This window comes from Miniopterus schreibersii (genome assembly GCF_964146895.1).
Source record: "Miniopterus schreibersii genome assembly, chromosome: 8".
NCBI lineage: Eukaryota > Metazoa > Chordata > Mammalia > Chiroptera > Miniopteridae > Miniopterus > Miniopterus schreibersii.
The window spans coordinates 23,782,426-23,805,375 of record NC_138109.1 but is presented as its reverse complement, the minus strand read 5'-3'; the positions used below and the strand labels follow the sequence as shown (position 1 = coordinate 23,805,375).

Sequence of the window (22,950 nt, the reverse complement as noted above, 5' to 3'; positions counted from 1 at the left end):
AATATTTCTGTAATGATTCAACTACACTAGAGATTTTTATAAAGAAAGGAAAGAAAAACCTATTTAATGAATTTGTTCTCTGTGTTAGGAACCATGCTAGACACTTTGTATTATGTCATCTTACTTAAATGTCCTTAAAACTTGTAGCCATTTCTGGAAGTTATATATTCTTACCATTTTATAGTAATATATATATATATATTATATATTTTAAATATGTCTTTATTGATTTCAAAGAGAGGGAGAGAGAGAGAGAGAGAGAAACATCAATGATGAGAGAGAGTAGTCATTGATCGGCTGCCTCCTTCAGTCCCCCCAGTGGAGATCGAGCCCGCAACCCCAGCATGTTCCCTGAAAGGGAATCAAACCGCAATCTCCTGGATCACAGGTTGATGCTTAACTGCTAAGCCACATCGGCCAGGCATTATAGTGATATTTTTAATAGTATTAGTTGAATTAAATAGACAAATATCTTAAAGAATTCAGAGTTTAAATTATAGTAAAATTTGAGGTTTGTGAAAACTAAGAACCTTATCAGAAATCTTTAAAGTCTCTTTATGTTTAAGCATAGTTTCTGAGGTGCGATGATTTGTCTTGTCCAATATTAAGTCAAGCTTGCTCTTCCATTTGACATTAAATTCATATTTTCTCTAAAGCCTTTTCTTCTGCCTCTACACCTGACATAATTATGATTCTTTTAATCACTAGGGAGGTTGAATAACCAAAGCCATGTGAAAAGCAAGGGTGTAAATGGACCTTTAGAACCAAGGTCCCATAGGCAATAAGTATATTCTCTCCTCCATCCCTCACCTCTATTTGTCTGCCCATTGACTTCTTGCATATTGTAGATCTGCATTCTCCATTATATTAAAAAATATAACCACTAACACTAACTACATTTTACTTCTCTTATCATACCCCCTTCTGCTTCAGCCACACTGAACTTCATTTGTCCAATATGGCATTGTCCATTACGTATTTTTCTCCCTCTTATAGATTGAAGGCCAAGTGCCTTGTTATACATGTCTGTATCTAAGTATCAATCTCTTTCAAAATTGTTTTGATGAAAGCATGCATTTATTTTTATTTATTATTTTTAATCCTCACAAGGATATATTTTTTTCCATTCCTTTCTCAGAGAGAGTAGAAGAGAAAGAGAGAGAGAGAAACATCGATGTGAGAGAGACACATCGATTGATTGCCTCCCACATGCTCCCCAACCTGGGCCGAGTCTGCAACCAAGGTATATGCCCTCGGCTGGAATCGAACCCCAGATACTTCATTTCGTGGGCTGCCACTCTATCCACTGAGCGAAACCGGCTAGGGTGAAATCATACATTTAAATACATATACATATAATTTTTCTGTCATTGTATAACTATTTCTGAGTTTGGTAAAAAGACAAACTTTTTTTTCCCCTTTTTTTGAGTGTTTGCTGTGTGCCAGGCCCCAGCAATACTGACTGGCTTAGTAATATTTACTATTGATATTCTGATACAGGCATAGAAATAAGAGGTAGAGATGGCACTGTACCCTGCTTGAGGATGTTACCAGAAGGCTATTGCAAAGTAATAGTTGTCAACCAGGATGAATAAATAGGAATCTCTCAAATAGAAAAAGAGGGAAAAGTCCCTCTCAAACAGAGAAGAGTCCAGAGAGATGAAACAGAATGACGTGATTGTTATGTTTGGATACAGGTTAGGGCTTGATCTTTGAAGACTTTTAAATGAACTAGTGACAAGTTTTATATTATCCATATTTTAGAAAATTAATACTAAAGTATGGGTTGGAAAGGAGTGAGATCAGTGTGAATGGTGAGATTAAGAGCAGTGGATGGATTTGGGATAGGGGCCAACAGAATTTACTGATGGCTTGGATGTGAGTGTAAAGGAAATAGAGGCATCAAGCATAATTTCAAGTATATTTGGCTTAAGCAACTAGGTGATGGAGATGCTATTTACTAATTTGAAAAAGAGGAACAGGTTGGCAAGACAGGGCATTTTGTTTTAGCCAGACTGTTTCAAACTGTTCAGTTTGAAATATCTGATTGATAACCACGTAGAGATGGTCTGTAGGTAATTGTATATGTAAGTGTGGACTTCCAAGAAGAGGTCAGTGCCAGAAATATGAATTTGGGAGTTATCTCAATGGAGTGGTAAGCAGAAAAACGCTATTTGAATGAAGTGGTAATGTGAGGAAATAAGAAGGCAGCAACTATAGACAACTCTTAAAGTAAGTTTTCCCATGAAGACGAGCAGAGAAATTGAAGGATATAGCAGGAAGGATATATGTTGATTAAGAGGTGGTGTTTGTTGGGTTTTTGTGTTTGCTTGTTTTGATAGATGATGGAGTAGTAAGAATGCTGATGCAGACGATCTTATTAGAAAGAGAATACTTGCAAAGTCTTTAAGAGGATGAGAGGAAATGAGATCTGGAGCAAAAATGGATGGGTTGGCTTTTGATAAAAACAAGGACACTATCCATAGCAACCAGAAAACAGAAAGAATGATGAATGAGTAACTTCATTCATTCACTAAATGTTAACTGAGAACCTGCTACTGTACTATGCACTGGGGGTATACCACTAAACAAGATGTGTGCCTTTCTGAAATGAGTGGCATGTAGAAGGTTCCTATCTCTTATTTCTGTTTTCTCAGTGAACCCTCAATTAATGTCCTCCCCTAAGAGTGAAAGTAAGGGAGGGAATATTTAGAGTATGAGGAGAAAAGCATATGAATTTGTTTTTTGGAAAGTGGAAAAGCAAACTTAGTAGGGAAATGTGGTGTGATTTCCAAATGGCATTAAGCAGCATTTGAGAGTTATGGTCATGAGTTTAAAGTGAGACCCATAAACTTGCATTTGTTTTTCTTCAGCACTCAACAGCTGTTGGGGTAGGCATGGTATAGGTGGATAAGTGACTTAAACCACAGTTAGGATTGAAACTTGGAGGGAGTCAAGAGTGTTTGCCAGGAAGTGATTTTAATTGGGGACCATGGAATCTGAACAGGGTAGGAAGAGAAGTGAAAACATGATGCGTAATTGATGGTGAGAGAGTGGTAGATGGTCAGTAGATGAATCTAAATTTTCAAACAAGGAAAATGTATTTCCATTATATAAGTTACGCATCCTCTTTATAGAAAATTTTAAAATATATGCAATTAGAAAGTAGAAAGGGGGAAAAAACAGTACCACCACCCAAAGATAACCACTTGTTTATATTTGCTGTTTACTTCTGTCTTTTTTCTAATGATAATTTTTTAGACTTGTATTAGTTTGCCAGTTCCGCCATAACAAAGACTACTGACTAGGTGATTTAAACACAGTTCTGGAAGCTAGAAGTCCAAGATCAAGGTGTCGGACATGTGGTTTTTTATGTGTGTTTTTTTCTGAGTCCTCTCTTCTTGGATTATAGATGTCTGTCTTCTGTCTGTGTCTTCATATCACCTTTTCTCTGTACCTGTCTGTGTCTAAATTTTCTCTTCTTATATGGATACCCATCATATTGGATTAGGGCCCCTGATGGCCTCATTTTAAATTAATTGCCTGCTTTAAAGCCCTCTCTCCCAATAGTCACATTCTGACGTACTGTACTAGGGAATGAGGATTTCAACATGAATTTTGGGGGGTATACAGTTTAGCTCAAACAGGGGTGTCTTTGTTTTTTATTTTTTACATAATTGTTATTATTCCATGAATATAATTTTTGATCCCATATTTCACCAGATAACATTATAACTCAAACATTTTCCTGTTTTGTTGTTTAGCCTTTGTAAAAATTTAACAGCTGCAAAATGCCTTTTTTTTTTTTTAACATTTAAGGCCCCCCCCTTTTTTGTTATTTATAAACCCCACTGAAGCTTTTAAAATACAACCCTTTTTTCTGTATTTTGGATTATTTCCATAGAATAGAGTCTTAGAAGTACTTTATCAGAAACTATTAATACATACTGCTAAATTGGAGAAGTATTGAATCTTGTATTTTCTTGGCACATGACTGTTTTCTTATTTCCCACAGAAATAGACTGGAATGATGTTAGAAAACACAAATATGGTCATCTGTTGGAGTCTGCATCCCAACATCAAGGTAAGAAAAAAACTCTAGTTAGCATGGAAGACTTTTATTTGACATCTCTTACCATAAAACTTTTGAGTGTACAAAGAACTCACTGGTTAAAACAAAAGTAAATATTGTCATTTATAGAGGTAACTGTCAAAAGCAATGTGCTTTGGTTTGAACTGGATATTAGGAAATTTAGATTCTAAGTACAGCTAATCCTAAATTAGCTGCATAGCTTTAAGGCACAGTTGCTTAGCTTCTCTGGACTTCCATAGTTTTTAAGACTTTATGCTTGGGAGTAAGTCAGAATTGAGTGGTGTACTTCCACAACTATTACTACTAAACTCAATGTTTTTTAAAATGAGAGAATTGGACTAGACAAACCCTCAAGCCCTCGTTTTATCCCAGATCTTCACCTTTCTATCATTTTGGTATGTTTGTCATGATGACTTACTCTGTAACATTTTTTTCCTTAATAGAAGCTACTGACATCCTGGAGTTAGGTAAGATATTTTTCTTGTGCTTCTGTTAAATAAGAGGAATTACTAAACCAGGGATTAGATTATAACTAGGAAAAGAATTCCATGTGTCTCTGTCTCAAACTCCTGTGCTCTTGTCTGTGTCATGAGCCCATGTAATTCATCTCTGCTGCTGTCAAACCCTCCTTATCAGGAGGCCACAGACCAAGCTAATAAAAAGGGAGGGTGTGGGATTTAATTACATAGAATACAAGGCGGATGGGAAATGAACCAAACTGGAAGTAACTTATTAATTCACTAAATCCAGAACTAAAACAAACCTCCCCCCCACCCCAATCCATAATTCAGAATTCAGTGGGGTTTTCCAAAAATAAATTATTTATAAGAGATATTGAGCTGAAATTAAACCTAAAGGTTTTCTAAAATTTTTAACTAAATAAAAACTAAAATATTGAAATATCAAATAACAAGAGTCAGGCTAATAATTGCATTTGGTTTTCATCCCTTCATAGTATATTTTAGGACTAGGAGTTGAGAAATAAAACTAATACTGATATTTCTCAATAAGCTTCCAAGGTTCCTATATAAACATTAGTCTTAACTTCTTAGAGTTCCTTAAACTTTTTCTACATGTTACATGAATGTTAATAGCCTTATGCTGTTATCAGCTTTTGTCCAAGTGTTTTTACACACTTTATTACTGCAACTTCACGTGTTCGGCTCTGTTACTATCTGTTTGCTTCATCATCCTTTCCTTTCAGTAACACATTACTGTCACTGCCCGCTGACAAGGAGGATAACGTACAGTAACAGAGCACTAGACTAGGAGCCAGAACTCCTGGGTTCTTTGAAAGCCTACTCTGCCACTTAGTAACTTTGTGACTCTGATTCTTAGTTTTTGGACGTGTAAAATGGGGATAATCATTCTGCCTACTTAGCAGGGTTGTTAAGAAGATTACATGAGCTAATGGATGTGAAACATCTTAAAAACTTAAATACTTTTCAACTTGGAGGATTATTATTTTCATCCTGTCCAGTGACTATCCTCAGACTTTAAGTCAAATTTTGTGACATCCTTTGAAGTGAAGCATTCTATGAATGTGAGCTGAAGAAATGAATGAAATGAAATAATGCAGGCAAAAGGCCTGGCACTTGATAAATAATAAATGATAGTCACTTTTCATTACTCTTTAAAACTTTCCTCAAGCTTTCTAGGATACTAGTGGGTGTTAAAAAAAGTATGGACCTAAGAATCAGACAGACCTTGGTTGAAATTCCTATTTCCCACTAACCAGTTTTGTGACTTCAGGAAAATTACTTAATCTTTCTGAGCCTAATTCCTCATGTCTTAAGTGGAAATAAAACCTACTTTTCAGGTTATACTGCATGTGGGAGATATTGAACATAGTATGGCATGGTGCCGGCAAATGGAAAGAACTGTGATTGCTGCTGTTTTGTTTGCTTATGATGGTAATTATAGTTAAGTGACAACATAAGGTATATTATAATCAACCTATTTTGTTGATGGAATTGTGAAAAGTGGATACTTAATTTAACATAAAGTGATTAAAATTTGAAAGTATATTTCTCCTTGTGGGAGTAGGGGTAGTACAGCTAGGCCTATCCTCTGATAAATTAAGCCTACATATTTCCTTTTGCCCATCAAGCATAAAAAGCAGCCCCAAATATCAAACTGAGATAAAATTCTGTAGATTTTTAGGATCTCAGAGTTTGGAAGATGCCTTAAAATAATCTAATATGGCCCAGCATTTCAGAATCTGACGTTTTGAATTTCTTACAAATTGTTGAACTCCTCAAAGTTGTTGGGGACTTACAGCCTTGGGCAGCTCACATCATATTTTGACAGATAATTATTGGGTCAATATCTGTTTCTTTGTAAATTCTATTTTAGTCATACTTGCAACTTTTAGAGCCATATGGAGTAGTTTTACCCAGTTTTCACTCAGTGGCCTCTAATTATTAGAAAGCAGCTCTAGGGACTGCCTTCTCACTGCCACTCTTACTTTCCTGGTTCAAACTACCATCGTCTCATATCTAGGTTATTAGAACAGCTTCCTAGTCTTCCTGCCTCCAGCCTTACTATCCTCCAACCCATCGTCACACTACAGACAGAGTAACTCCCCTCAAAACCCTTCAGTGCTTCCTCTTCTCATTAATGTGGTGTAGGAGGCTCTCTGATACCTGAACACTGCTTTTTTTTTTTTAAGGTTCTTTTTTTTTTTTTTTTTTTTTTATCTTTATTGATTTCAGAGAGAGAAAGAGAGAAGGATAGAGAGAGAGAAACATCAGTGATCAGAGAGTCATTGGTTGCCTGCCTCCAGCACACCCACCACTGGGGATTGAGCCCAGGCACATGCCCTGACTGGGAATCAAACCTTGATCTCCTGGATCATACATAGGTCTATGCTCAACCGCTGAGCCACGCCCGGCCGGACCAAACACTGCTTTTATCTACAACCTCTTTTCTAAACTATTTCTTTAAACTCCACCCAGTAGCCATATAAAAAGATTCTGTTTTTAGAACTTTCTTTTCTCACTTCTGAGCCTTTATACATGCTTTTCTTTCTGAAACCAAAAAAAAAAAAAAAAAGAATTTTCTTTTTGGCTGACTCTTAGAGGTTACTTCCTCTGGGAACCTTTCCACATACCCTCTAGGTGCTCCTATAGCACCCTTGTCTCCATGTGTAGCACTTACCACAGTTTGTAATAGTTGGCTATTTTGGCTCTGTCCCTCACTAGACTGAAAATCTATGAAGGCAAGAATAATATTTTGATTATGGTTGTATTTCCAGCACCCACACAGTGCTTTGGTACACACTATAAATATCTGTTAGGTGGATGGATGAAGACTTTGCTTTCGTACTCATGCTAAATGTTCGTTATTCCTTCAGGTGGCACTTAGGTGACATGGTTTTGTGTCCCTTTTACCACTTAGGTCACCATTTAGGCTTTGATTTGTCCTGTCCCTCTCAAAGTATAAGTTCCCAGAACTAAATTTAATATCCCAGGTGTGAATTTACTAGTCCAAAAATAAAATAAATATTGACAGACAAGTCTAAAAAGATCTTCAGCTTTATTTAAAGAATTGCAAATAAAAGCATAAGAGTATTTTCTTTTTTTCAGTAAGATTTATCAAAATTATAGAAATGGTTAAAACAGCTTTCACAAGGAACACAGTCTTATGTACTATTGGCAGGAATTAGATTGTATCAAAATATAAAATATGCATATCTTTGTCCATTAATATCACTCCTAGGAATTTACCCTGAGGATTTAACCTTAAAAGTGATAAAAGATGTGTGCACAAAGATAAATACTCATCAAAATTAGAAAAAAATACTCATCAAAATTAGAAAACACTTAAATGTCCATCAATAGTATTTAACAAATACTCTGTTAAGTTATGTAAATTATGGTACATATAAACAATGGAACACTTTTCAGACAATAATCTTGGAGTAGAACTTCTGGTCTAAAGACTATGAGTTAGAAGCAGGCAGACTTTGGCTAACTATGAAACTTAAAGTGTATTCATTTGTACCATTAAACAATAGCAAATAATGAGTTTCTCATCATTGGAAATAAAGCAGAGGTTAGAGGAACCTTTTTATCACTTCAAGATTCCTTTCTTAACCATCCTGCCTAAATTACCACACACATTCTTGGCACTCTCTTTTCTTCTTACTTTGCTTTATTTCTTTATTTGAAAAGGGCCAGGAATTATATAATTATTATCTGGTGCCTGGTGTCTGTACCAGCTGAAATATATTTATTTGTTTATTTATTGCCTCTCTTCCCCCTTAGAATGTAAGCTCTATGTGGGCAGAGACTTTGGCTGTTTTGTTCTTTGCTATGTATCTATCACCAGTGCCTAGAACCGGGCTTGGCATATAGTAGGTGTTCAATAAATATTTGTTGAATGACTAACTGTTGGAGAAAGGGATTCACACATTCAATTAGGTGGATCTCTTGTGCTTTACATTTGTGGGGATCTTATCTCCTAATAATAAATGTAACTATCGCCCGGCCGGGCATGGCTCAGCAGTTGAGCGTCGACCTAGGATCCAGGCGATCAGGGTTTGATTCCTGGTCAGGACACATGCCTGGTTGCGGGCTTGATCAATGACGCTCTCTCATCATTGATATTTCTATCTCTCTCCTTCTCCTTTCCTTTCTCTGAAATCAATAAAGATATATTTAAAAAAATAAAAATAAATAAATGTAACTATCATGTCATGTGCATTACAGTTTATAAAATGTTTTCATTAGTATTATCAGTAATATAAATTAGATGGCTGACTTTTCCCCATTTGTAAGGTCTCAGTTCAAATGTTTCCTCTGTAGAGCATCTGTACATAATTTCACCATCTAAGATAGTTCCCAGTCTCTGTCACATTATTTTATTTCCTTTCAGTTCTTATCACTTATTACCTTATATATCTCTTTATGTGTTAATTGTGTCTCATCATGCACCAAAATGTAAATTCCATGAGGACAGGTACCTCCTGTCTTATTCCAGCACTTAGAATTTGGCACATAGAGGATACTCACATATCAGTTGAATGAATAATTGAAACCACTCTGTAATTTTTAAAGCATTATACTTATATTAGTTAATAATGCTAATCTTCACAATAATTCTTGACTCCAAGTATGGATTAGATTTCTGTTTTGCATTCACAAGGCAACCTGTACTACCTCATTAACTTAAATTTATTGTAATTATACCAGGTTATTTGTGTTATTATTTGTTTAATATCTCTGCTTATCTCTAGACTGCAAGCTCCATGAACATAGGAACTATGTCTGTCTTGTTCCTTAACAATTAATACATTGATTTTGCACTTGGGAGTTTAATAAATATTTTTGGAATGAATGAGTATATGTACAATCTTGTGAGATAGATATTATCTCCATCTTTAGATGAGTATACTGATGCTTGGAAGGCTTAAGTAATTTATCCAAGATAATTATTTGTAGAAACTGGACTTTGGCATCTTCTGACTCTCAATATCACATTCTTTCAACTATACTAGTAATTTATAGACACAGATATTAATCATAATTACATAATGAGCCTTTGAAAATACAGATTGTTACAGCACACTCAGCCTACTGAAGATGGGGATCCTCTGAAGATGGGGCCCAGAACTCTGTTTAAAGAAATGAGAAAAACTATTTGGGAGATTCTGATGATAAGCAACATTTAGGAATCAATGATGTATCTAGGGGTTGGCAAGCAGGTCAAATCTAGCCCACTGCCTGTTTCTGTAAAATTTTAGTGGAACATAGTCATGCTTATTCATTTACATACTGTCTATTGCTGTTTTCACTCTACATTGCAGAGTTGAGTATTTGTTACAGAGACTGTATAACCCACAAAGCATAAAATTTTTACTATCTGGTCCTTTACAGAGTTTGCCAATCCCTGATATATACTTTGCTGACTGTCCTATTTCTTCTGTGGTTATTTTAGTGCTTGGAGTTGTGGTAGACATGATGTTTGTCTCCATTATGGTCATTACAGTACATGCTCAAATAGTCTTACCAATTAACTTATTTTTCAATTTACTTGATAATAGTGGACTAAGCCTTAGATAGCCTAAGCAGTCAAATATAAGAAAAATACTAATCTAGGTATGGTTCAAGCCAGTCAGCCCTCACAGTGGGTGAACTGCTTTTAACAAAGAGATTTTTTTTTTCATTCTCTTGGTAATAGGGTGTTCCCTAAATGGGGGCATATGTAAGGTTTCTTGCCTGTATAACAGGTATTGATTACCATAATTTATATGTGTAATAGAGAACTGTAATTAATACCTTAATTATTTTGGTATCCCTGATGCTGTCATAATTCTTAAAACCAAAGTCTCTTGGGTGCTTTTGGTCAGAACTCAAGCTAATACAAGTAGTTACCCAGGACTGACCAAACCTCTAGACCTGTATTGCCTAGTATAGTAGCTGTTAGCACATGTAGGTATTTTAATTTAAATTAATTAAAATTTAATAAAATTTAAAATTTAATTCCTCATTCACACTAGGCACATTGTAAGTGTTCAGTAGTTACAGGCTGTCTAAGACTTATTATTTTACTTAATCCCTTCTTTATAAGAAGGGATAATGTGTAACATTTCCTTTTTCTAACAGCAAATAGTGATGAAATGTATTCAGTCCTTGTGTTAGGGCCATCTCAGCTAAGAGCAAACTCTATTAAATTCTGATCTCTTTAAATCTTAACTCCAGGAAATATCCATCTCATTTACCCTTCGGACTAACCATCTCTTCGTGATGATTAATCATTGGCCAGTTCATGAAATGGCTTAGAACTGACTATGATTTCTGGCCAAATCTATTTGGCTTGGTTAATGATGGTGGGAAAGGGACTCAATAGAGTATATAGTCTTAGCATCATCTTTGAAGTAATTTAGATTTCATCATTCAGTGACTCATTTTTATTCCCAGCATCTAGTGCTTTTTGCATGGCCCAAAGGGGCCTTGTGCTGCTCCACTGCAGAGGAAACTTCAAGAAATGCTGGTTTGCTACAGTGTTTTAGCTTGTGAGAGTCTCTGGGACCTTCCCTGCTCCATCATGGGGTCTCCTCTAGGTGGGTATTAGGGGGAGATTGGTAACTGGTTTAACCTTTAATAAAGAACTTGGTAATCTTTTGTGATTCAATAAGATAAGTATTCAACAGCCTGTCCCTTCAAATGTTTTCCCCAACCCCAGGATAGTGCCACTTTAAAGATTGTTTCCCTAATTCAGTGTTCTTTAAACTTTGAGAGGCTCTAAGGCCACTTCAACAGCCTAGACAATTCTGTGGGCCCCTCCCCCCAACTTTTTCTTAGTTACTATCATCAGAAATGCTACCCAGGACATACTTTTCTCTAAATTACCAGATCTTGGTCCTTTTGCACCTCAGAGCAATGCAACATTGGCAGGGGTGGGAGTGGGGTAGGGGTGGGTGAGAGAAACCCAATTTTTAGACTGAGGATTCAACTATAATCTCATTCATTATGGCTTTTCCTGTCCTTACATCCTCTCAAGTTTCCAGATTACTTTATTTATTTTATTTTTATTTTATTTTATTTGCCCTGAGATGGGATCCAACCATATTGGGTGTTAAATACTATCACCTGATGGCAATAAGGTACCTCTCCAGGAGTCAGGTTGTTCAGAAGGAATCTCCTCATCCATTTTCTACCTGTTCTGTTCTGTTTTCCATGAGCTTCCTAGGCATTTATTTAAGACACTGGTATATCTTGCTCTGGCATTTTGGATCACTGTAGTAACTAACATGAAAAACACTTCAGGCCATCTTTAGACATGATTTTAAAACATTGATCTAAAAGGATCCACTCAGGTCCCCTAGATACCTCACCCTAATATTTATTTGAGCTCAAACATGGAAAAGTAAGTTTTCTTATGCTCCAAACCAGTCTGAAAATAGGCTAATGTTTTGTGTAGATTACATCCTGAAAGCATTTTTTTAGGAAGTTGACTGTGATAGAGATTTCTATTTCCTTTACAGGTCATTTTACCTGGGACAAATACCTAAAAGAAACATGTTCAGTCCCAGCGCCTGTCCATTGCTTCAAGCAGGTAATGATTCTCAACATCCTTAGTAGGTGGGAGGCAAGTAGACTTTTGCTGGTCCTTAGACAAGCAAAACATGAGATGGGAGCCATTTTGATTAATGCAAGCGTAATAATCCCAGCAAGTTCTTTTGTGGATATTGACAAACTGATTCTAAAGTTTGTATGAAGTGGCAAAAGATCCAGAATAGCCAACACAACATGTTGAAGAAGAACAAAGTTTGAAGACTGATACTACCCAGATTCAAGACTTACTGTGTAACTGCCGTAATCAAGACAGTGTGGTATTGGTGAGAGAATCGACAAATAGATCAGTGGAACAGAATAGAGAGCCCCAACTTAGTTCCACATAAATATTGTCAACTGATCTTTGACAAAGGAACAAAGGCAATATAGTAGAGCAAAGATAGTCTTTTTAACAAATGGTACTGAAACAACCAGACAGCCACGAGCAAAAAAAGAATCTAGATATGGACCTTACTCCCTTCACAAAGATTAATTCAAAATAGGCCACAGACCTAAATGTAAAACTGTAAAACTCCTAGAAAATAACATAAGAGAAAAACAAGATGACCTTGGGTATAGTGATGACTTTTTAGATATAACACCAAAGACATGAGCCATGAAAGAAATAATTGATAAGCTGGACTTCATTAAAATTAAATGCTTCTACTCTGTGAAAGACTCTGTCAAGAGAATGAGAAGAAAAGCCACAGACTGGGAGAAAATATGTGCAAAAGACACATCTGCTGAAGGACTGTTATATAAAATATACAAAGAACACTTAAAAACTCAACAGTAAGAAAACCAACAACTTAATTTAAAAATGAGCCAAAGATCTTAAACACCTCACCAAAAAAAGATATGCAGATGATTAAAAGAAAATGAAAATTTTCTAAATGCAAATTAAATACCCCTACACACCTATTAGAATGGTCAAAATCCAGAACACTGAACCACCAAATGCTTCCAAGGCTCTGGAGCAACAGTAATTCTCACTCATTGCTGTGGAAATGCAAAAGGGTACAGTAATTTTGTAAGACATTTGTGATTTCTTACAAAACTAAATATACTCTTATATGATACAGCAATCACATTCCTTTGTGTTTACCCAAAGGAACTGAAAACTTTTGACCACACAAAAACCTGCACATGGATGTTTATTGCAACTTTATTCATATTTGCCAAAACTGGGAAGCGACCAAGATGCCCTTCAGTAGATGAATGAATAAATAAACTGTGGAATAGCCAGACAAATGAGTATTATTCAGCCCTAAAAGGAAATTAGCTATCAAGTCATGAAAAGACATAGAGGAAACTTAAATGCATATTACAGGAGAAAAATCTATCTGAAAGGGCTACATACTGTATGATTTCAACTATGTGACATTCTAGAAAAGGGAGAATTATGAAGACAGTAAAAAGATCAGTAGTTGCCAGTGGTTGAGTGAGGGAGGGATGAATAGGCAGATCAGGGAGGATGTTTAGATCAGTGAAACTATTTTGTATGATACTATAATGATAGATATATGTCATTATATCTTTGTCCAAACCCAGTGTACAACACCAAGGGACAACCCTAATATAAACTGGGCTTTGAGAGATTGTCATGTATCAATGGAGGTTCATCAATTGTAACAAATGCACCACTGCAGTGGGGGATGCTGGTAATGGGAGAGACTATTCATATGTGGGGGCAGAGTGTATATGGTAAATCTCTGTATCTTCCTCTCAATTTTGTTGTGAACCTAAAGCTGCTCTAAAAAAAGTCATTAAAAAATAAAATGAATTAGTGACACATTTAACAATATGGGTGAATATCAGAATAGTTCTGCTGAATGAAAGAAGCTAGACTAAAAAACAAAAAAAGAGTATATTCTCTATGATTCCATTTAAGACTAGAAAATGCAACCCAATCTACAGTGATAGAAAGTAGATCAGTGTTTCCCTGGGAGCAGTTACACAGAGGGATTATAAAGAGACATGAGAGAACATGTCCATCCATATTTATCATATTGATTGTGATGATGGTTTCAAGGGTGTATATAATGTATATGGCGTCATGGATGTGTCCATATGTCAAGATTTACCAAAGTGTATATTGTATATCAATTATAACTTAAAATTGTTTTTAAAGATATGAATTGATTTATAAGTTAATGTCAAAATAAGAAAAAAATTGACCCCCAATAGTTAGTCTGTGTGCTGGATTTATAAAGCAATATGCCGAAATGCTAATGAAGAGACCCTTAGGATATAGTAGCCAAATAGGATGATTTCTAAAAAGAAAACATTATGAATACTTAGAGGATTAAGGAGTTGGAGAAGATAGGATGAGAAAGTATTTAAGTAAGGACCATTTGAAGCACTCTTGTCCTTTTCTTACTGGTGTAAGTCAATATTTGATGCTTCAGTTGAAAGTAATTTTTCCCCTTCTTCTTACCTTCCAGTGTTTCTTTTGCATGTAACTCTTTCTAAGTTTTAGGGAATAATTCACAGTGGTTTGTCCCTGGCCCAGCTATAACTACTTTGAGTCCAAAGCATAAATTTTCAGGTCCCACTCTTAACATCCTTACTGAAAATGCTATTTACCTTAGTCTGCCTAATCCCCATGGCTTGTTCTCCTCAGTCCTACACACCTCCAAGCAACGAGTTCAAGATCAGCATGAAATTGGAAGCACAGGACCCCAGGAATACCACATCCACCTGTATTGCTACAGTAGTTGGACTAACAGGTGCTCGCCTCCGCCTTCGCCTTGATGGCAGCGACAACAAGAATGACTTCTGGCGGCTGGTTGACTCAGCTGAAATCCAGCCTATTGGGAACTGTGAGAAGAATGGGGGTATGCTGCAGCCCCCTCTGGGTGAGTAACTAGACCAAAGCCCTCCTTAACCAATTTTCTTCCCAAAACTGTACATCCCATTATGGGAAAGCCTAGGGTTCCCTGCCTATCTCTTCTTTTTCATATGGTCCAAAAGAAAAGGCCTACCTAAAATAAAATGAGCTGTAAAATCTAGACATTTCCCTCTCTACATTAACTTACAACATTCAAGAGTCTCTCAAATTCTCTTTTTTCTAACAAAAAGCCACACCTTTCATCCTTCTTTGTTAGTTCCCATTTACCTTGATAGACAGAATGGAAGGAGGTCTTGCCATTTAATCTGCCTCAAAAAACCATAAAGCTTTTAACAAATCCTACAATAATAACAAGAGGTGAGGAAAAAATCTCCCAGTAGAAAGGATGGCTATTATAAGGGCCCCTTACCTCCTTTCCCTTAAATTCTCACTTGGTCCTAGGAATTTTCTCACATTTAATTAATTATTCAATAAAATGCATTATTTTACTTAAACTGATAACCTCACTAGATTTTTCTCCTCAAGATCAGATTCACACACACCCCTTTTTCCTTTTGCCTTAATATACCTGAGAGATTTAGCCCATCTCTTCAGTTACTGTGAATCATTATTGCAGTGAATCTCAGTGGAGAACAGAGATGGGCTCTGGGTTATATAAGGGCTGTGTTCCCATCAGGAGGTTGTGCTAGATTAATAGAGCATTAGAGAACATGTATTGTTTGAAAGCATTTCCCAGGTGGTTATTTAGCATTTTCCCCTATTAAAAAATCATTTGTAATGTAAAATTTCAAATGTATACAAACGTAGAAAGAATAGCATTGTGAATGTCCGTGTGTCTTTTATCCTAGATAATTGTCAACAGTCAGTCTTGTTTTATCTGTATCTTTACACACTCCCTACCTTCTTCTGCCCAACTGCCCATACTATCATTTTGTTATTAAATATTTAATATGTATCTCTCATAGACAATAATTTTAAACACAATTGTAAAAACATCACATGTAAATAAACTAATGATAATTTTTAATATCAACAAATTTTTACTCAGTGTTTAAATTCTCCCTCTCTCTCTCTTTTTTCTCTCTCTCTCTCGCGTGCGCGCACACACACACATATTACAGTTTCTTGAATCAGGATTCAAATAAGATCCACATATTGCAGTTGATTGATATGTCCCTTAAGCCTCTTTTAATCTTTGGGTTCTCCTCTCAATGTTTTTCTGGCAATTTATTTGTTGAAAAATCTAAGTTATTTGTCTTCAAAATTTTCCATAATTGGATTTTGCTGATTGTATCTCTATAGTATCATTTAACCTGTTTCTCTGTCCTCTTTCCTAGGTATTGGTAGCTAGATCTAGAGGCTTGATCATGTTCAGGTTCAGTTTTTTCCTAAGTATATTTCTTAGATGATGGTGTGTACTTCTATTAGGAAGCATATATGGTCTGATTGTCTCTCTCATTTTTATAATGTAGCAGTCATTACTGCTTGTGGTCTAGGTCAGGACTTCCCAGATTTTCTTAATGGGTCAGGTAGTAAATATTACAGGCTTACGGGCCTTAGATTCTCTATTGCAGCTATTCAACTTTGTCTTGTAATGCCAAAGCAGCCATAGACAATACATAAACAAACTGGCAAGGCTGTGTTCCAGTAACACTTCATTTACAAAATGAGTGGTGTGGCCAGCCTGCTGGCTACAGTTTGCTGACCTCTGGTTAAATTCACCCATTTATTATGCTTGCAAAATGACGAATTTTAATCCTATCATTCCACCCATGTAAATGAAGTGAAATGCACCTATTAAAATAAACTTTCATCATCTGTTTGGTTATCGTTAGGCATAATTCATTTAAGAAAGGTGGTTTAAATGCTTGATCCTTTTCTTTATTTACCAATTTTCAAAATAATGAATTGCTTTACTAACATTCTCCAAAAAATATTTAAGGAGGGTTTTGTTGTTGCTGTTTAGTATCACAAACTCAAGGATTCATATATTTGATATGTTTCACTTCGTTGCACTAATTATTTTTATTGATTCTCGAATTGGCCCATCTTTGGCCTCATAGGAGCCTCATCAAGTTGTCTCCTGACTCTTTATTATTTGATAGCTCTCTTGGATTTTTGGAATTTCAAAATGTTCCTTGCTCATCTTGTACATTTCTTGGCCTAAATAAGGAATCAGCTATTTCTTTTAGTGACTAGGCTCCTTTTAGTGGGAGGTGGTATTTTGAGACCATAATCTGAGCATTAGAGTACTCAATGCTACTGAGTTGGTCATTCTTTCTAGGTATTTTTGGTATAGAGAGGTAGGAGCATCCTTTTTTATTAATATTAAAAAATCTTTAGTTTATATTGATACTTTCTACTAAAACTCAGGACAGTGGTGTTTTTACTGACTTCATCTTCAGTCTCTTAAATCTTTATTGCGTTTGTACCACCACAAAACTCTAGTTTTCCATGTCACTAAAAGTAACTCATTTGTTTTATCCTACGCTACACATACAACAGTCCCAGGATAACAATACCAACACTGTCACCATTATGAGACCTAAACAATGTTTGAGTTATTTGCAATTTTTTTCTTATCCTCAGGGGAAGTCTGATAATGTTATAAGATCATTTGCATTAGTTTCTCTCTGGGTAGCCATGCCACCAACTTAGATTCACTTGTTTAATTTTTAGTTTTTAAAGATTGCTTTTTAAAAATTTTGCTTAATGTCAAATCTATTAAAGTATATTCAGAGAAATCCCCATCATCCTATTCCTTTCCTCTGCCATAGGTAACCTCTTTATTTTACTTTTATAGTTTATACTCCATTTTTAAAAATATCTTTATTGATTTCAGAGGAAGGGAGAGGGAGAGAGAGAGATAGAAACATCAGTCATGAAAGAGTCACTAATCTGCTGCTTCCTGCATACCCCCCACTGAGGATCAAGCCTGCAACCCGGGCATGTGCCCTCACCAAGAATTGAACCTTGATCTCCTGGAACATAGGTCAATGCTCAACCATTGAGCCACGTTGGCTGGGCTACTCCATTTTTAAAAATATAAACAAATATATCCGTGTATCTATGAGTATGTACATATATAGATATGTAACCTCCACCTTCTTATATAAAAACATACTATACATGCTTTTCTCAACCTTGCTTCTTTCATTATGAGACCTAAACAATGTTTGAGTTATTTACAATTTGCATATCATTTAATGATATGTCTTAAAATGACTTCTTAGCAGTCTGGAGATATTCTTCAGTCCCTTTTATAGCTGCATGGTACTGAATTATTCTCAACCTACTCTCACTGTTTAGAAGTATCTTGAGAGGCTATTAAAAATGTAAGGTCCCAGGGATAATGATGACCACCCAAATCAAAATCTTTCCAGAAATGTACATATCAAAAGGAAGAGTAAATCAGACCACCCGTAACTCATGTGTAAACATAATAGGAGTCAAGAATATCACAAATTTCAATTACACGTCAGTCTTCATACTCAGATAAAAAGATCTGAAACCATTACCTCCAGTAACAGATTCATACCAAAATGAAGAGTTTTATGTAGTTGGGAAGAGCATTAAAAAAGGAGAGGGCAATGGTGGTTAAATAGAGCTAAGACCTATTTGGATTAGAGGATTGGTTACTAGCAAATCAGAAGGAAGAGAGTGAATTGAAAGTGTAAGGAACTAAAGATAGGAGCCTTGAGAAGATAACTACCTTTGGAGGGAAAAGACACAATAATCCTGAAGGTAAAGAAAGAAGCAGGGAGCAGTAGTTTATACAGGAACAAAAAAGAATCATAAAATCAAACAATATACCAATCTTCCCATCCCATCCCAAACAGGCTCATCTACTAAAGAAACTACATTTCACTATGCCAACAGAAATACTCATGGCTCAAGATCCCCGCCAAAATAGAACTTCCTGTTTTTGCTGGTCCAAGAAAATATTAGATGTTTCAAATGATTAGTAAACAGCAGTCAACATCTGTAAAAAGTTTCTATATGACAAAAAACAAACAACCAAAAAAAGACAAAACAGAAGATGAGGGTATTTTGGCAGAAAATCCTACTGCCAAAGTTAGTGACTAACCAGAGGGAAACTACTGTGCAACAACTCAAGTTGAATTAAACAAGTATTGACAGATATGAAAAAATACCCTGAATCATAAATTTTAAGTCAAACTAGAAATGCACAACGGATGTCACATGGAAGATGTGAAAATAGAATTTTCCAAGCTTAGGGGAAAAAAATGGAAGAAAGACAAAATAATCTCAATTGAATACTCATTCCAGGGTGCCCAATCAGATAAACCTAAATTTAAGAGTTAAAACTATAAAACTCTTAGAAGAAAACATAAGAGTAAGTCTTGGATTAGGCGATAGTTTCTTAAATATGGCACCAAAAACACAAACAGAAGAAAAACTAGATAGATTAGACCTTTTCAAAATTAAAAGCTTTTGTGGTTTTAAGGACACTATCAGGAAAGTAAAAAGTCAACCCACACAATGGAAGAAAATAGGCAAATTCATAAAGGCATAATGTAAATTAGTAGTAAATTAGAAGGGAAAAATGGAAGTGGCTGCTAATAGATATGGGGTTTCATTTTGGAAGAGTGATGAAAATATTCTAAAATTAGAATAATCTTTGTACAACTCTAAACATCACTGAATCATATACTTAAAAGGGTAAATTTTATGGGATGTGAGTTATATCTCAATAAAGCTGTTGTTTTTTAAATCACATATCTGATTCAACAAATAGTGTTGGAAAAACGGGATATCCCCATGCAAAAGAAAGGGGTTGAGGTTGGACCTTTACCCTACACCCATATACAATAATTAACTCAAGATGGATCAAAGGCCAAAATGTAGGAGCTAAAACTAGAAAACTCTTAGAAGATAGAAAACTCTTAGAAGAGAACAAAGGGGAAAAGCTTCATGATGCTGGATTTGGCAATAATTTCTTGGATATGACAGCAAAAGCACAGGCAACAAAAAAGTTAAATTAGACTGAATCAAAATTAAAAATTTTTGTCCATCAAAGGGCACCATCAACAAAGTGAAAAGGGAACTCACACAATGGGAGAAAATATTTGCAAATTTCATATCTGTAGGGAGTTAATATCCAGAATACATATATATCTTAAAAACTCCTTCAACACGCACACAAAAAAATACTGATTTTAAAATGGGCAAAGGATTTGAATAGACATTTCTCTAAAGAAGATATACATCTGATAAGAGGTTAATATCCAAAATGTATAAAGAATTTACACAACACCAAAAAACAATCCAATTAAAAAATGGGCAAAGGACCTGAATAGACCATTCTCCAAAGAGGACATACAGATGGCCAAGAGGCATATGAAAAGATGCTCATCACTAATCGTCAGACAAATGCAAATTAAAACCACAGTAAGATATCACCTCACACCTGTCAGAATGGCTACCATCAATAAATCCACAAACAAGTGTTGGTGAGAATGTGGAGAAAAGGGAATCCTTCTGCACTGTTGGTGGGAATGCAGATTGGTGCAGCCACTGGGGAAAGCAGTATGGAAGTTCCTCAAAAAATTAAAAATGGAACTGCCTATGACCCAGTGGTTCTACTTCTGGGAATAGATCCGAAGAAACCTGAAACATAATTCAAAAGAATAAATGCACCCTTGTGTTCATTGCAGTGTTCTTTACAATAACCAAGATTTAGAAGCAGCCCAAGAGCTCATGAGTAGATGAGTAGATAAAAAGGCTCTGATACATTTACACAATGGACTATTACTCAGCCGTAAGAAAGAAGGAAATCTAACCTTTTGCAGCAGCATGGATGGACCTGGAGAGTATCATGCTAAGCGAAATAAACCAGTCAGAAAAAACAAATACCATGTGATTTCACTTATATGTGGAATCTAATGAACAAAATAAACAAAATAGAGGAAGACTCATAGATACAGAGAACAGACTGATAGCTATCAGAGGGGTGAGGGATTTGGGAAACTGGGTGATAAAGGTGAAGAGATTAAGGGGGGAAAAAACCCTCATAGATACAGACAACAATATGATGATTACAAGAGGGAAAGGAGGGTGGAGGAGGTAGAAGAGGGTAAAGGGGGTAAATGGTGATGGAAGGAGACTTGACTTTGGGTGGTAAACACACAATATAGTTTACAGATGATGTATTATAGAATTTTACACTTGAAACCTACATAATTTTATTAACCAATTCACCCCAATAAATTCAATAAAAATAAAATTTATAAAAAAGGTGCTCAACGTCTCTAGTCATTAGGGAAATGCAAATCAAAATCACAATGAAAAAAACACTTCACACACATTAGGATTGATGGCTATTATGTCCAATAAATAGAAGATAAGTGTTGGTGAGGATTTGAAGAAATTAGAACTCTTGTGTATTGCTAATGGGAATGTAAAATGGTGCAGCCATTATGGAAAACAATATATCGCTTCCTCAAAAAGTTAAAAATAGAATTACCATATGATCCAGAAATTCCACTTTGGGGCATATAGGCAAAAGAATGAAAGCAGGGACTCAGGCAGATATTTGTATACCCATGTTTAGCAGTATTATTGACAATGACCAAAAGGTCAAAGAAACCCACCTGTTCCTCAGCAGAAGAATGAGTGAACAAAACATGGGCTGTACGTACACTGGGATATCGTTCAGCCTTTAAAAGGAAGGAAACTCTGACACATACTACAGTGTGGATGAACCTTGAAGACATTACGCGAAGTCTTTCACTTATTTCAAGCCAATCACAAAGGACAAATACTATATAATTCCACTTATATGAGGCATCTAATATAGAGAAATTCATAGAAACAGAAAATACCATGGTGGTTGCCAGGAGCCTGGAAGAAAGGGAGGAATGGGGAGTTGTTTAATAGATGCAGAGTTTCAGTTGGGGAAGATGAAAAAATACTGGAGATGGTGGTGATGGTTGCACTACTATATAAATATACTTAATGCCACTTGCTTTTGAGAAAGAGGAGAAATGTATGTGTATACACACATACACATATATAACCCGCAGGAAATTATATTTTTACTTACTTAGTTTTATAAGAAGCAACACTGGGAAGTTACACCAGAAAATAATGGAAAAGTCACAACCTATTGGGAGTGTCTGGCAATACAGTAGAAATTACAGGAATGAGAGTGAGACTTCTCTGAGAATACCCTTTTATATTCTTTTGACTTTTGAAATATAAATGTTTTATTTAATAAAATTAAGCCAAAAAGATGAACAAAGCATATCCTAAAATCAATTACAAACAGAAACAAACTGAACTGTATATATAATGGATATCATAACCACATTGAAAAAAGAATTAAGTCAAATATCCCAAAAACAGAACCTTCACAGAACACTTTTAAGAGGGCTTTTTTTTTTTTTATAAAAAAGTGGAACTGCAAAGAAATTTTGACGCTTTCTTAATAATGTTAATGGTTTTGCCATAAACTACTGAAACTACTTTGTATGTATCAAAGATAGGGCAAATGAATAAATAAGATACAAATATAGATGGGAGATGAAGAGCCTTGCAGTATAGAATTTGAATTGGAGTTGTCTGTATGAATTCTTAATTTTAAAGTTAAGATACCTTCAATTCAAGTCATTCATGTACAGAGGTGGACAAAAGTAGGTTTACTGTGCCATTGTGACATTCTTTTGAGTTGATAAAGTTATTACAATAATCATAACCTGCATGTCTTTTTCGATACAAACAACTAACTGTAAACCTCCTTTTGCCCACCCGTGTGTGTGTATGTGTGTATATGTGTATATATATAATATATATACATATATGTATATTTTTCCCCAAGTTCTGTTTATTGAAAAGGCCTAGAAGCAATGACACCTCAGAAGCTATGAGCACACCTTGATTTTGGTTTCTAAGTCCCATTCTCTACTAAAAGGAGTCAAGCTTTT

The 22,950-nt window shown here is 35.5% G+C and overlaps 1 protein-coding gene across 7 annotated transcripts in view; it reads left to right on the top strand.

The window, feature by feature from the left end:
- The window catches only part of SCMH1 (Scm polycomb group protein homolog 1), a 97,416-nt gene that overhangs the window by 24,135 nt on the left and 50,331 nt on the right, over nt 1-22,950 (top strand). For 4 of the 7 annotated variants that reach the window (XM_081143661.1, XM_081143664.1, XM_081143662.1 and 1 more), the window contains 4 exons: nt 4,016-4,084; nt 4,537-4,560; nt 12,084-12,154; nt 14,777-15,011. In XM_081143661.1, coding sequence (XP_080999787.1) covers nt 4,016-4,084; nt 4,537-4,560; nt 12,084-12,154; nt 14,777-15,011 — 399 coding nt within the window. Of the gene's footprint in view, nt 1-4,015; nt 4,085-4,536; nt 4,561-11,018; nt 11,160-12,083; nt 12,155-14,776; nt 15,012-22,950 lie in introns of those variants that run through there. The other 3 variants (XM_081143665.1, XM_081143663.1, XM_081143667.1) reach the window with 2 other exon arrangements.